At 43.1% G+C, this 16,553-nt stretch overlaps 1 protein-coding gene across 29 annotated transcripts in view; it reads right to left on the bottom strand.

Moving 5' to 3' along the window:
• trol (terribly reduced optic lobes) overlaps nt 1–16,553 on the bottom strand; it is a 604,861-nt gene that overhangs the window by 115,959 nt on the left and 472,349 nt on the right. For all 29 annotated transcript variants that reach the window (XM_065435395.1, XM_065435391.1, XM_065435373.1 and 26 more), the window contains 3 exons: nt 14,408–14,588; nt 10,719–10,816; nt 5,403–5,675 (listed from right to left, as the gene is read on the bottom strand). In XM_065435395.1, coding sequence (XP_065291467.1) covers nt 5,403–5,675; nt 10,719–10,816; nt 14,408–14,588 — 552 coding nt within the window. The remainder of the gene's footprint in view (nt 1–5,402; nt 5,676–10,718; nt 10,817–14,407; nt 14,589–16,553) is intronic.

Below are 16,553 nucleotides of genomic sequence, written 5' to 3'. Positions count from 1 at the left end.
TTGAGCATAAAAACCTGAAGACAATGAAAAATTTCAAAGTGACTAGCAATAAGAGTTGCTAATTTGTGCACACACACTCCATCAACATAAAAAAAAAGGTTATCTTCTGCATTTATTGTTGCATTCCACATTCGCTGTTTACATATGTTTTACTTGCACGCAGTGTATCCCACAGCGCAGACAGTGAGCAATTTGTGAACTTTCAGACAACAAGATACAAAAGAAAACTTGCAGGCGTATTCAAAATGGCTTCTAGCGAAGGCAATGCGTGTATATTCCTGGCCCAGCTTCCAGAAAAAAGAAAAAGAGGCATTTCCTTGTATTTGTCTTCTTCCGACGATGATGCTTAAGACACCTAGGTGTATATAATTTCATGAGGTGAATATAAGAGACCAGCAGCTCCTCAGGTGAAGAAGACGAACAGTAAAACTCAGAGCGCAGCACTGGAAGTGCACGTCAGTGGACTAAAACTGACACGAACAGCATTTCGCTGGAGCCTCCACGATTTTCTTTTTGGCTGTACCCCTGTAAGAACATTACTGTAAGCTTGCACCTGCTGAATAGTTTGAATATATTGAACATTTTTATATGATGAGTTGGCTTTGATGATTGTCGATGAAACCAATCAGAGTGTCATTCTGTGAAATGTCTTGTTTTGAGCTGTACCACAAACAGTCAAAGCTCCCTTCGTAAAATAATGCACTGTGAGCATGTACAGCTAATGTGAGAAAGATGAAAAATCACTGTACGTACTTGTTCTACAATTTTTTTTTATTTTTCTAGCTGGTGCTTTTATAGTATGGTGTACAATAAATTTGTGTGTTACATTTAATTAAACTATGAATCAGTTGTATTTCCTTTTCTTTGTTCCTCAAAAAGCTGCATTTTAAACAAGAATATTCCCTATCAGCAATAACAAAAATCAGCATTCTGGGTAAGAAATTTCTTGACATAATAAAAGGGCTAAGGGGTTAAACAAAATGTAGAATGCCCAAGTGAATTACCATGATTGGAAACCCATAAACAAAGTGTGATTCATCAACTTGCACTATTCTATAGGTGTTCCGTGCAATATAAATACTCCACGAGTGTTATCCATATTTCTAGGAGTGTGCGAATACTAACTAGTAGATTTCTAATCGAATATTGAATCAAGAAAAAAAAGCCAGATATTGAATCTATATAATATGGGAACATTTAACAAACTTTTGCGCTTCCAAAATTTGTGCTAAAAAACACAATGCTGCAGATGTTGAAAAGGCTAATCACACTGCTTAACAAGAATCTTGCTAGCCATCAGTAACTAAGGTACCTGCAAATTGAGGTGAATAGTAATGCTCCATTAGAGCTGGGATCATCAAATTAATATGCCAGCACTGATAACAGTTTGTATACGAAGGTCTGGAAAAGATCTTATATCGATAGAACGTCTGTCAAATGGAATTAAGTGCTTTTTTCCCCCTAAAGCTGAAGAAATAGTGAAGTTGTCCTAAATACCAATGGGGTTTTCGGATGAATAGTGGGCCATACTGTGCTTAATGGCAAGTTTCTATTGCTTCGAAGGTATTGCTTTCCAGTTTTCTTTCTGAAAATAGCAGGTTATTCCCATCTTTATTATGGCACATGGTTTTTGTGGGTTATTGTTAGCTCATCAAGGCCAATCTGCGTGACAGACAAAAGCGGAAAATGCGCATCATGTCACTCGGCATTGCTCTGCATTGCCAACGCCGAGAGTAAGGGGTACTCAAATTGGGAGGCCCATGGCAGGTTTGCGTGACGTCATTAATCATTAAATAAAACAATTGGAAAGTTAGAATTGCCCTGCACAAGGCTCTACTGGTAATAAAATCACTTCCAGCACTTGTCAAATGGGTGCCGCAGTGCTCTGCCGAGGGGGTGCCAAGCCCCTCCTTAAATAATGGAAGGGGCGCCTGAGCTGTCTCGGGCCCCCCATGACTTCGAGCAATTTCACCATGTAAATCCAAAGCTAGCCTTGAGATGGGTCGCTTGAAGCTACGAAAAGAAACCATTGGGCACCTATGACCAGTGTTCGGAATAAAGGGCATTGTATCATATTTTGCAAAGATCGCGGCCGTGAACATGCAACAGTCATCTTGTGCATTCGCTTTCATTGGCGAGGCGGTTTGTCGGCTTCATAAAGGTTGTGCAACTGCTGTGAATAGATCTGCATTCATTCGGCAGCCGCAACTTTAGTTGCTGACACCCGACGATGCGGCTTCATCTAGGCCTAACAGGCTAGACAGTGTGCACAGTGGTGTGGCCGTAATGAAAATTCACCGTCGACCAAGTTTATAATGGGCCGTAAGCTGTAGCAGAAAGATTGTCACTAATGTTCCTATGGATGGCTCATCAGTGATCGTCACGAGGTCATGAGTACGAGTTAGATTGACGTCTGTTGAAGTGGTGTTCATGTCCACGGTCGACCAGCTGGCAACTACCGCGAGCACACATGCCAAGTTGGTCTGTGTGCTCGCATGTGGGTAAAAGGCTCCAAACTGCCAGAATCTGCATGCATGAACACTGAACTTGTATGTTTGATGTGATCAGTGTGCCTTTCAGTGGCTAATTGGCCTGACCTTCACACATGCTTCCTTGCTTGCTATGAGCGCTGCTTTTGTTCCCCCTGTTCACGTAGCATTAATAATTCAGATCGGTCCAGTCGACCTGGTCGAACCTTATACCGATAAAAATAGCGTGTCCTGGGAACGCTGTAGCGTCAAGGCACCAGCTACAGCCATTGGGTCATTCATGGAAGGTACCGACATTCGAAAAATTGAATATTCGAGAAATTGAATAGTAGATATAGTGCAGTCCACTTATAACGATACCAACATATAACGATATATCGCTTACAACGATGAGTCGACTTCAGAGCATCAATTTATGCATTAGGGCCATGAGAAAAAAAAAAACATAGTATAACGATATGTTATTCACCGCATATTAGATATAACGATCGAAATTCTGCCTTTTAGGTGGCGTTTTTCATGCAGAACATTTGTGAAATTTGCTTTGCTAAGTTGCAGTCAGTTTGAGGTTAGTGAGTTGACCTCACTGTTGTTTTGTGGCCCAGTTTAGGTGACTACAGCAAAGCGCAGAACAAATTCGCACACTGCTGCATCGGCCAATAACTGGAAACGAAGCCCGCAGGTGGGTTCCGCGAAGAGGAGATGCAGGAAACATCTAGCGCGGAGAGAAAACGTATTAGTGGCCGTGCCATTAAATAGGCACTAGATCGGCACCCTCGCTCGGAACAGAAAGGTAGATGGCCCGAGCTGAAGGGGAGCATTCGGGGAGACGGGCATGAAGATCAATGGTAGGGGGTGCTTGAGGTCACCGCCACCACTAATGCCCATGCGCTTCCGAAATGTCCCGTCGACCGTTTTGTCACGGAAATTGGGCGATGCGACCCTGCCCAACCGGTTTCATATTTGCCATCCGCATGCGCCTTCTGAGAATGCCAGTGAAAATGGCGGTAGCTTTACCACCACTTGGCCGGCTACGACCAAAGGATGCTTTTGTGTGTGATCGCCATTGGGTCCCAATTATGGTGTTTGGATTTCAAGCGAACCGGCCCACAGCTGCATGGGAGACAGAGTTTTCTCAGTACTGGCATGGCAGCCCGCTGTCCGGCAGATTTGCAGTCAATAAGCCGTGGTTTCATGGAAACATTCTAGCATCTCGCATGGCAGCCGCTTGCAGGTGAAAAGGGGAGGGCATCAGGGGCCGATACTCGTAGCCCAATGTAGGGAAGAGGGAGACGACACGTGTCTTTGAGAAATCTTATCCCCTGGCATGTTGTAAAGGGTGCCACTGTTTTCACCAATGCTGTGTGCGGCACGAAGGTGGTTGTGCTATTGGTTACAATGATGTGAAATCGCATGTGTGATTGGCTGGTTTGCAATTCCTTTGTGCAACTGAGGGCTTAAAAAGTCATGTTTGGTTGTGTGGAGAGAGGAGAGCTTCGGGCTTGGACCCGGACAGATGCCTCAACGTTTGAATGAAGCGTCACTTTATCGGACAGCGGCGCTTCCTTCGCGCTGCCACCGTGCGCTCAAATCATCGAGGAGTGCCGACTTCGGACCGTAAACGCCTTCCCTCCTTAAATAGTGTTGAAGCTACCAGAGGACAAAGGGAAAGGAAATTAACTGTTCCCCTTAACCGAGACGGGGCGAAACAGTTGCATACGCAAGTTCGTATCTGCCGCCATTACCACACAGTGCATCCCGCCAACGGGCCGATTGCAAAAGCCGTGGAGAGCATCGCAAGTTCGTGCAGCGTGCCACAATATGGCGCCAGCTGCTTCGCGTCCGCGTCATCGGCGAGTATCTGAAGATAGAAAGAAACATAAAAAAATAAGAAAGCGAGAAGTACACCAAGCCATCGTTCCCTTTTTACAATCTCCCTCTTTTCCTCGACGAGCACAGAAATGCGCCATGGAAGCAGCGGTGGGTGCGCTGACAAGGTGCAAAGCTGTGTCGCTTGAGAGATCTTGTGCAGTCGATAACATCAATGATTCTGAAAACCGTGAGTGCCATGATCATGAAGGCTAGAAGCAGCGACCATGCCAACCAATGGAAACCGCAGGCTTTGTGCGCCAAGGCGAAACCCCCCACCTATGAAACCAACACGGTAGCGGCTGCTGACAATACCGAACTCTGGGAGTGCATCGCTACTGGTGATAAAATACGTGGTGCTTCGATGGAGGAGTTTCTGAGTGAAGATAGAGCTGCCTCATTCTGTGAAGTATCTCCGACGGGGCGATCATTGTTGCGACAGACGGTGGCATTATATGTTGGAGACGACGAGATTGACAGTGGTCTGTTTTTGGCGCCCACCCCAATGTTCATGTAAATTGCACTGTCATCGATAGAGTCGCTCATTGATTTTATGCACGCTAAATTATAGCAACCGTTGGATGTGATGCACACTGCGATTGTGAACCTAAAGCTGCCATGAAAGCAAGTGCAGATATCTGGCTATTTCAGCGTGCCTAACACTTAACACATGGTTTAGAGCTATTCATTAACATTTCATTTTTCACATCCAATTTTCTAGAATGTAAATTTTTACCATGAGCGGCAAATTTAGTTTCGAAGCTACGAGGATATGTTCACCAGCTCGGGTTCTTTTTTCTTTCTTTCTTTTTTTTTCGGCAGTCCAAATATAGCAATGATCGGTTATAACAATCAGACTTTTTGTTCTTCTCGATATCATTGTAAGTGGAGTGCACTGTATTTGACTCGCAAATCAAATTATTCGAACATTCACGATTCGATTCGCAATCGGATATTCCAGTATGTGCGCACTCCAACTTACTTCACTTGATGAACAGTGTTTAGCCGTAGTACAAAGTCACTATACTTGCGAGGCATACCCACCAGAAACTTCAATCCTCTCTTCAGATGCCCCTCCATAGTTTGTAGCCTTGCAGACATAGATGCCGCTGTCCGAAGGTGCCACGCGGCGAATGAACAGAGTGGTGGTGCCGCCCTGCAGCTCGTCGACATTGGAGTAAGTGGTGATGGGCTGGCCAATGCGCTCCCAAGTTACTGCAGGCTTTGGATCACCCTCAGCAATGCAGTCCAACCGGATCTGGTCGCCAACCCTCACAGCATAAGGGTTCTGTTGAAGGATGCGCACAAAGGGTGTCCCTGAAAAATATTGATCATCAAATGTTAGAGTGCATTCTGATCTTCTCTAGGTGGCTGCAACAAAAGATATTCAGTGTTACAGAAAAGCAATTCATTCACAAGAACGCTGCAAGATGGGCATGAACTAGCGTGCTAGTTCGGCAGGATAAGTGAAAACGCCTGTATGACCAACAGGCTGGTCTAAATCAATGTAAGCTGTTAGAAAGCTGCTCCAGGGTTTAACATTTGAACTAAACCCTCACACTGACTGCGGGTAAGCAAGACAAATAACTCTTCACAATTTACCTGAAAGTGTGACTTCAAGTAGCAGATGCATTTCATGTAAGCAGTAGCGCTGTGCAATTGATTCTTAATACGAGGTTTCCATTGAGAACAACAGAAGCACTGATGTGTGGCCCATTATTATCAAAAAGGAACAGTAGAAATAATGGGGAATATAAATGTGTTGAAGGTGTTCTTATAAACTTGGGTTTCACAAATGCAGGGGCATAAAATATGCATCACAGGCAACCACATTCAAGGATTGAATGAGTACAACCATAAATAGAACTTAAAGCAGCTGGGCACTTCAAAGATCCAAAAGAACCATAGCCTGGGTGTGTAGGTAAATCTATGCCCTAGCATAAATTCTAATCGAAATTTGTATTAGTCTAACACAGTTGAAGAAAGGGGGTTAACCGAGGGACCCAATTTTTTTATTAGTCATATCATAAGAAACCAACAAACACTGACACCAAGGACAACATAGGGAAAATTACTTGTGCTTTATTAAATGAAATAAATAAACGATAAATTAATGGAAATTAAAGTGGATGAAAAAACAACTTGCCGCAGATGTGAACCCAACCCACAACCTTCGCGTTTCGCGTGCGATGCTCTACCAATTGAGCTACCGCGGTGTCGTTTTCCCATCCACTTTCTTGGGTATTTATGTGTCTTAGTAGAACCCTGGGAGTGTTAGCCAGTGCCACCTCTCACAGAGCTTGGCGGCGGAAGTGGAACGTCCTCTTTGCCGCAGGCGTCATGAGAATGTGATCTTTTTGGGTGAAGGCACAGTTTGTACCAGTTGTATAAGCTTTATATTAGACCGACAGAAATTTCTATTAGTTGTAATGATTTACCTATAACACCTGTAGCCTTGTGCATCAGATTTATCAGCCTTACCCAAATAGTGTTGCACGTCTACTAGTTTCTCTACAAGGCTAATAGGTCCTATTGGTCTCATACAGATTGTTTCTGACTGTTTCTGATTAAGACTAGAGGATCGCTTGCGTGCCTGAAAAGTGTTTCTAATTTACTGCTGAATCATTAAAGATTCTGCTGTACAAATGTGCAGCATACTGCGTTCACACGTATGCATAAATTTAAGTGAACTAAGGTAGTGAAACTGGTCTTCATATGCACCTACATGGTCTTGCCGATCTTCATTCACTGACGACATTGCCTAACAAGGCCTCCGTTCAGCATTGTTGCAATGAGTTGTTGAGGGAACAGCTCGTTTATAGCACAGGTACTCCCCCCCCCCCCAAAAAAAAAACACACAATACCAATTGTTTTCTGGAAGGCAGAGTCATAGTGCCAGGTGAGCTCATGAATGATGATGGAATTGTGGCAACCATATTTGCTTGCCCCCATGGTTTGCCACTGAAGTTTCATTTGACCCATATCTTCTATTAAAGGACGCATATAGTATTGTTAAACATATAACCTAAATTACTTACATTACTGCATATAAATGGCCATAATATTTTTGACATCAAAGACCAGCATTACAGGGAAGGGAACATGGCTGGCAGGAAGAACATAAAACTGCAAATGTAGTCAGCTGTAGTTGCACACAGCATGTGTGCATTGGTGGCTCCCATGTCAAAGCAAGTGGTGCGCATTTGTTGGTGAATGAACAATCTGTTTCCAAGGAAAGCGTGGGGTATGTTCTTGCACAACCTCATTCATGCAGCAGTATATTTGGACGGTTTCCTCAGTGGATTCTGTTGCATCCTCAAAACATTGTAAGGCAAATGGTTTTACCCCTGTACTTTGCGGCTTTGTGGATTCATCAGCATGCATAAATGTGCGGTGTTTTTCCCTGGCAGGCACTGATTCTACTGTTTAGAAGAAATTATTCTACTTACTTATGCTTCTACTACAGTATAAAGCTGCTGTGTTTTTTAATACCCAATAGTGGACATACAGTGGAACACTGATAAATGGAAATTGCTTAAACGGAACTGCTCTTTAAACAGAATGCCATCCTCATCGTTGGTTGGTTTTGTATTCATGTAATTGTATTCAGCTTTGTCTCTCAGTAAATGGAACTCATGATAAATGGAATCAATTTCCCTGGTCCCTCGAGGTTCTCTTTAAAGAGAGTTCACTGTACTTCAGTACAGTGTCATCAGCCCGATGGTTGTGTGTGTTACAGCAATGGCATGCCCGTTTCCAACAATGTTTCTCATCTGCACACAGTTGTTGTTTCTCATCTGCACACAGTTTTGGTGTCACAAACAGAACACCTTATGGTGATACAGTAAAAGCTCGTTAATTCACAACTCGTTAATCCGAAATTTCAGATAATTCGAAGCAGCTGCCGCGATCCATACAGCAATGTATTGAAAGCAATATGTAACACATCCAGCTAATTCACACTGAAATCTGCACTGCCACCGTTAATTGGAACGCCACGCCATCGTGAATGGGGAGAGTGCTAGTGCGCAAGAGCATGTTGGCGATGCTAGCGTCGCCGCGCGGGCAGCGCAGCTTTGCTTTTTCCATCTGCAGTCCTTTGTTTAGGCCTGACTGGAGAGCGACGTGTTTGGCCTGGTGATGCATGGCCAATGCCTCTGTTGCAGGTCGCTTCACTCCCGTGAGGTTCCATATAAAGCTAAAGAGAGGTTTAGCTTGTCTGGTATTCGGGTAAACGTAGGCGCACAAGGCGTCGGGACGGAGGCATAAATGGGGGCGGCCTGCATGGTGCAGCCACCTGGTAGTGCAAAGCTCAAACAGCCAAAAACGGATAATACTGCAGTAACCAAGTATATTTTACTTCACTGCGGGTGTAAATTTTTGGCAGCAACTTGATTATGCCACTGTCAAAAATTTACACCAGCAGCGAAGTAGAATACACTTGGGTAACACAATATTAGCTGTTTTTGTCTGTCTGAGCTCTGCACCACCAGACGACTGCACCATGCAGACCACTCCCATTTACGCCTCCCCCCCTCCCCCCCCCCTGTCTGCCTGCATTTACTCGAATACCTAACAAGCTAAACCTCTTTGAAATCGTCGCCATGCACCGTATGCTGTATGTGCGATCAAAAGCATGCGAGGGTGAGCCGGTGTACACGGATCAATCTCGCGTGCACGAGCAAGGAAGGTGGAGCAGATGCACACCCTCTCCTGTCATGCACGAGGCACAGGGGTGTGGTGGAGGGAAGGAAGGAGAGAGGTGGGGACATTCTTCTCCAGCGGCTGAGGCGGCTGCTGCTTACGGCGCGGCTATGCAGGCCTCGTATCTTGAAAGCGATCAGCAACGTTTGCAGAGTGCGCGTAGTGCCGGTAGCTTCGTATGCGATGCGCTTTCTATGTTTCTTTCGCGTTGAAGTGAGAGCTGTACGAAGGTCGATTCGCTCGCTGCTAGTGCCGTGATTCCTCACGCAAGAGTTTTTAGCAAGTTTCCGCGGTCATTGACCTAGATGTGCTCATGTTTACCTGTGCGTGGGTGACACTATACTTGTTAATTAGTTAGTATGTGAATGTTTACAAGTTTACACGGCCGATAGAACTACTATCCTTACTTCGCATAGCTATCTACTAGTTTGCTATCGCAATCAATGCTTCGCTTTTTGGGCAAAACTGCAAGATCTTTTTTCTCTGCACCAGTCGGCGCGACGAACGCACGGATGGAGCAAAAGCCATGTCGATGTCGGGCACGTCAGACCACATTGGCCATTTCCGGTTATGTTGGCTGCATGAGTGCTTCGAAGTATAGACGCTGTTCACACCAACGTGACGCAGCGTGTGTGCACACATGCTCACGCCATGTCGGACTATATACGTGCCTTAACCGAGAGATTTTTTCTCTGACTTTCATTAGTTCGCATTTTCTATAAGTTGAATTTTCGTAGCATGCCCGCTGAATGCGAATTAACAAGCTTTTACTGTATTGTGCACTTTCTATTCTGTCGTGTTAGGTGCCATCATTTTTTGTTATGGCATTTGTTTTGAGCTAGCACATCACACTTTGCCCTAAAGCTAGTTTGGTAATTGCAGAGCCACCTTATTCCAATTTGGAGCAAATATTGTGTCAGCTTACTATTTTCTCAGCATACCTTTAGTGCTATAACTACCACCACTGCTTTTACCTGTTTCTACGTGTGTATTCTTGTGCCGGGTTCTCATTTTTAACCACTTTCTCAAAAGGACGTCCTCTGGTTGAAATGGATCAAAGGCTCTGGCAATGAAGATTACCAATCTGACCAGGATCTTGAAAGGAAATGTGTAAAAATGTGCTAATAAATGCTTCTGAAAATTTCTGAAAACCTAACCATTCCTTATTTTTCCCTATCTGGTACATTCAGATAGTACCCTGTAGTGTAATGTTCTTCAAGCAGTTCCACTCCACAATTCACGCTTATGTAGCCTAAGGGGCTGCAGACCTTCATATATATATATAAGACTATTAGTGCATCAGTGTCCGTCTTTTCGCATTGTGTGATTTCATGCTATAGTTTCAAATTTGAATATTTCATTCAAGTATTCTGTGCTGGAGGTGCCAGCACTCACTGCTCTCAATTGCTTACCAACATTAATTTTTTGTTATGTCTACCACTGACAACAAGAATATCTGCACATGAAGCTACCATACTTGGCAGTCCTCAATAATAATGTTTTTCTTGTTTTCTTGAATTGCCTAACAACAATTCAATAAATTTTCACTTTTAACTATCTTTTAAGATGATGCTTGATTATTCTAGTCTGCACAGACTGTACAATCATCTGCAGAAGTGCAAATTAGCGCCTGCAACATAAAATTTTCACACTTACCTTGCATCTTCAGTGTTGTTTGTGCAGTCACCTTGCCCATTGCATTCTCAGCAGAACAAACATATGTTCCTTCTTCACCTTTTGAGAATTTAGTAAATCTAAAGAAAAGATATTTAACAATGTTAAATTAAATATAGACAAAAAGTGCATTGGTTTATGATGTCTAGATTGCCAAATTCCAGTTAAGGCAAATTATATTCATAGAAGTGCATGCAATGAAAATGGCAGCATATCTTATATCGATGAATCTAAGTACAAAACAGCATCTGTCAAATTACGCTGATTGACAGTCAATAAAATTTATAGCAGACATCACTGTGTCACACTTGGTAGAAATGTTTAGCTTGTCAATATCACTTGGAGTATTCCCGGCCATCATGAAAATACAAAAGTATTTGTGATCTCCAAAGAAGGAGACCTGAATAATGCAAGCAATTATTGTCCTATTTATGTTCTCTCCATATCTTTGAAGGCACTTGAAAAAATATTGTTGAAAAGAATTGAGATTTTGCAACAAGCACTCCTTATTAACAGACTGCAAGTTAGGCTTCCAGAAAGGCAAATCAACAGAATCTGCTTTACATGTCCAGAAGGAACTCATTTTAGGTAACATTGAAGCTAAAAAGCTAATGCTCGGCATTTTTGTTGACTTAAGCAAGGCATTTGACAGGCTTCACCACACCATCTTGCTCTGAAAACTTTAACATTACGGCATTCGGGGCCTATTGCTTGAACTCATACACTCCTATTTGAGTAACTGCAAGCAAGTGGTCGTCATCCATAACTTTCTATCTAGCTTGCAACTGATTTGTTGTGGATGATGTGCCTTAAATTTTGTATGCAGATGACACTAGCGTCTTCCTCAGTGGTTTCTCTAGTGACAATATAGTGACACTGTGCTCACTGCTTTACACGATTCATCCACAGCAAATGGACTTACTATTAACACCAGGAAGACTAAAGGTGTTATCTTTTGTGCACTGAACAAAATAGTATCGGTAAATAAAAAAACTTCTTTACAACCACCAAACAGCAATCGTTGATAGCTTTAAATCTTTAGGAGTAGTCTTGAATTAACACATGAGATAGAGTGAACACTTTTCATAACACTGAAATTATCTTGTTCGATTGATTTCTTATCCAAATGCCACTTTGAATTCTCACCAAAATTAAAGCTTACAATTTATCATGCCATATTTCATGCCTACATTAACTGTTGCCACCTTGTCTGGGGTACCACATGTAAGACATGTAAGACACCATACACCTATTAACACTGCAGAAGAAAGCAATAAGAATTATTGCTGGCATTGCTTACACAGCACGCACACCAAATTTATTCATACAATACGTTTTAAACATACACCTCACTTTTGAATACCATCTACTTTATAACCTAAGATTTTCTCCACAATATATTTGTGATTTCATGAAAACAATTGCCAAGCTAAAATCTAAGGAGAAGCATGTCACAACACACAGTACAGAGGAGTGGACAATACCCCATACGAAGGCCAATTACACAAAGCAATGTTTACAGTTTATTCTCCCTAGCACATTAAATATACACAAGAAAAACAATACAAACATTCTTACAATGCCCCAAAAGCACTTTAAACTTCACTTTCTTCAGAGAGAAGCATAACTGGTGCTATGTAGTGATACTTTGTATATCATAATTATTTCATTAGTGCCAGCAGGGTGATTCCGTAGTGTAGTTATTTCTTCTTGCAACAATTAACTAACATTTAGCATTGATATATTTGAGCACCTGTTTGCCTGTATAAAATATCTTCGTATAGTTTATCTTCTCCGTGTATAACATGCTGGTCATCATCTCATTTATGTTATGGGTACAGAGCTGTTCTTTTTCTTCTTTTTCAAGAGAGACGAGAGTGCGGGTATACTCAAACTGTGCAGCTGTTTGCCTTGCATGTTGTCGGGCCTTGGACACTTTCAAGACACATTCGTGGCTTTTAGTTCCGGTCCATTTACATGTAATTATCATGCGAATAAATAAATATCCGATTAATATTGACTGATTGAGTAGCTGCACTCCCCAGATCTTGTGTGTGAAGTTGTTCTGCATGGCGTCTTTGTATCTGCACTGCATGTTAACAGCTCCTCCTTATGTTAGGTTTGCCGTCAATCATCCCGAATGAAGTGGGACAGTCCCAACTTCTGAGAAAATGTGCAGAGTCCTGACTTGACCTAGTTAGGATGGCCAAATGTCCCAACTTTAGTTTTGTTTCTGCTGAATAACAATCAATAAACAAAATTGTCTTTTATTAATGCATGACAGCTCAGTTGCACGTTCTTCTCTTTTGTCTTCTGTTGCACTGTATTAACATGAAGGTGGTTTCATTTCAACACGATAAGTGTTAAGGGCCCCGCATCGCAGAAAAACCAGTGTCAGCATCCGGCATCAGCGCCGGGCGTCCCGCGAGCGAAAAATAATTTTGAGCCATGCATACCGAACCATACATACCAAACCATGCATACCAAACCGCACATACCGAACCACGCATACCGAACCACGCATACCGAACCACGCAGGCCCTCCGCGTGGTGTATATAGGCTTTACTGAACTAATTGAATTTTTCAAAGTACAATGCATCAGAAAAATCATACGGTACAACTTACACACAACCTACAGACATGATAGCGTTGGATTGTAATTCGAACATACGAGAAAACATAACTGTGTAACACGGAAATATAAACACAAATCTCTTTTCCAGTGTTCCTACGCTTTACAGAGCGGCGCACTCCGCTCGGTTCCTTGCAACACCATCCAGATGGCGCTCACGTCTGCACACCTGCGACAGCAGTGTGCAGAGGCAAAGGAGGAGAAAAAAGGAAGGACGTTAAGGCTTGCTTTCATGCATAGCGTCCACTGCCAGTGTTTCCAGGTAAACATTACAGTTACATAAGCTGCAGCTGTCAGGAGGCGTGACAAGCAGTCAGGGATATCTGAATGCTTTCGCATTCCACTCTTAAAGATGAGGCTTAAGCATCCTCCAAGTTCTCTGCCGTGGTTCTACTTGTGTTGTTGGCCCTGACCCTCCACAGTACCTTTATCTGTATTGGTAACTGTGTTAGCCGGGCAACTACTACTTTCTTGTTGTAAATCACAACATAGTAGGGTGTAAAAAATAAATTTTGTTGCATGCACAGACTGGCAGCTCGTGGTACTGACAGGCTTGGTCACCGCCACCAGCCCCCTGCCTATCCTGTCCACTCGAGGGTTGACAACCCTGCTTATTGTGCTGGTCCTGGCCCTGTATACTGGTGTTGTGCGAGTGTGACAAGCTTCGAATGCCAGTGGCTATACCACCTTGCTACATCTTTTCACTGACTGCATTATTTTTCTCAAATGCACACACATGGAAAGCTACAGCAGCCACCAAATAGCTAAGCACATACAAGTTATCTTGTGTAAAAGCTTTTTTGCTACAACCAATATTGCATCGGGTCTGGCATTTTCAGCCTTTTTATAGAAGTGGAATATACTTCGCAATCCAGCAATGTACCAATTGACCCAATTCCAGACACCTGTTGGAGAACGCCCTTGGATACATAAAGCATAGTTAACCAACCTTCTTTTATTTATTTCCCTGTTTTTCTATTTGCTGCAGTTAATAAAGCCCTTCAATTAGGAATCTGGAAAAACCTTTGAAATATTTACCGAATGATCCCAGGGCCAGTCAGTTCAGTGCTGGGGGTGAAAGGACTGCCATCAGCACGTGTCCATTCCACTGTTGGTGTTGGTATACCAGCTATAGGTCTGCACTGCAGAAATGCAGTGTCTCCATGGTGAAGTGGTGGTATGTTCTTGGGGTAGATCTCCACAAGTGGAACCTCCCTCCCTGAGAAATTGAGCATTAATTGCAGATGCTAAACTGTATGCTTGGTCACAGTGGCCTTCAAAATCATACACTTGCAATTATTTCATACTTCCAGAATTCCCAAGCAAATCTAAAACTCTTAGTGCAAAATCTCACGTTTTGCTTTTCCATTAGGCCAGTTTTGTATGCAAGATATTTATCGTCACCGTTAAAAAGAGACAGAGGGCAAAGTCATTCAGCTTTGATACACTTGCCTCAATACAATACAGCTTTTAGCATAAACTTTAGAAAAGACATATCGAATATCATCATCATCATCATCAGCCTGGTTTACCCACTGCAGGGCAAAGGCCTCTTCCATACTTCTCCAACTACCCCGGTCATGTACTAATTGTGGCCATGTTGTCCTTGCAAACTTCTTAATCTCATCCACCCACCCAGCTTTCTGCCACCCCCTGCTACGCTTCCCTTCCCTTGGAATCCAGGCCGTAACCCTTAATGACCATCGGTTATCTTCCCTCCTCATTACATGTCTGGCCCATGCCCATTTCTTTTTCTTGATCTCAACTAAGATGTCATTTACCCACGTATGTTCCCTCACCCAATCTGCTCTTTTCTTATCCGTTAAAGTTACACCCATCATTCGTCTTTCGATAGCTCGTTGCGTCGTCCTCAATTTCAGCAGAACCCTTTTCGTAAGCCTCCAGGTTTCTGCCCCATACGTGAGTACTGGTAAGACACAGCTGTTATACACTTTTCTTTTGAGGGATAGTGGCAACCTGCTGTTCATGATTTGAGAATGCCTGCCAAACGCCCCCCAGCCCATTCTTATTCTTGTGGTTATTTCAGTCTCATGATCCGGATCCGTGGTCACTACCTGCCCTAAGTAGATGTATTCCCTTACCACTTCCAGTGTCTCGCTACCTATCGTAAACTGCTGTTCTCTTCCGAGACTGTTAAACATTACTTTAGTTTTCTGCAGATTAATTTTCAGACCCACCCTTCTGCTTTGCCTCTCCAGGTGAGTGAGCATGCATTGCAATTGGTCTCCCGAGTTACTAAGCAAGGCAATATCATCAGCAAATCTCAAGTTGCTAAGGTATTCTCCATCGACTTTTATCCCTAATTCTTCCCACTCCAGGTCTCTGAATACCTCCTGTAAACATGCTGTGAATAGCAGTGGAGAGATCGTATCTCCCTGTCTGATGCCTTTCTTTATTGGGATTTTGTTGCTTTCTTTATGGAGGACTACGGTGGCTGTGGAGCCGCTATAGATATCTTCCAGTATTTTTACATATGGCTCATCTACACCCTGGTTCCGTAATGCCTCCATGACTGCTGAGGTTTTGACTGAATCAAACGCTTTTTTGTAATCAATGAAGGCTATATATAAGGGTTGGTTATATTCTGCACATTTCTCTATCACCTGATTGATAGTGTGAATATGGTCTGTTGTTGAGTAGCCTTTACGGAATCCTGCCTGGTCCTTTGCTTGACAGAAGTCTAAGGTGTTCCTGATTCTATTTGCGATTACCTTAGTAAATACTTTGTAGGCAACGGACAGTAAGCTGATCAGTCTATAATTTTTCAAGTCTTTGGCGTCTCCTTTCTTATGGATTAGAATTATGTTAGCGTTCTTCCAAGATTCCGGTACGTTCGAGGTCATGAGGCATAGTGTATATAGGGTGGCAAGTCTTTCTAGGACAATGTTCCCACCGTCCTTCAACAAATCTGCTGTTACCTGATCCTTCCCAGCTGCCTTCCTCTTTTGCATAGCTCCCAAGGCGTTCTTTACTTCTTCCGGCGTTACTTGTGGGATTTCAAGTTCCTCTAGACTATTCTCTCCTCCATTATCATCGTGGGTGCCACTGGTACTGCATAAATCTCTATAGAACTCCTCAGCCACTTGAAATATCTCATTCATATTAGTTATGACATCGCCGGCTTTGTCTCTTAATGCATACATGTGATTCTTGCCAATTCCTA

Source organism: Dermacentor albipictus, chromosome 2 (genome assembly GCF_038994185.2).
Source record: "Dermacentor albipictus isolate Rhodes 1998 colony chromosome 2, USDA_Dalb.pri_finalv2, whole genome shotgun sequence".
NCBI lineage: Eukaryota > Metazoa > Arthropoda > Arachnida > Ixodida > Ixodidae > Dermacentor > Dermacentor albipictus.
This window is presented reverse-complemented; position numbering and strand designations above follow the sequence as displayed.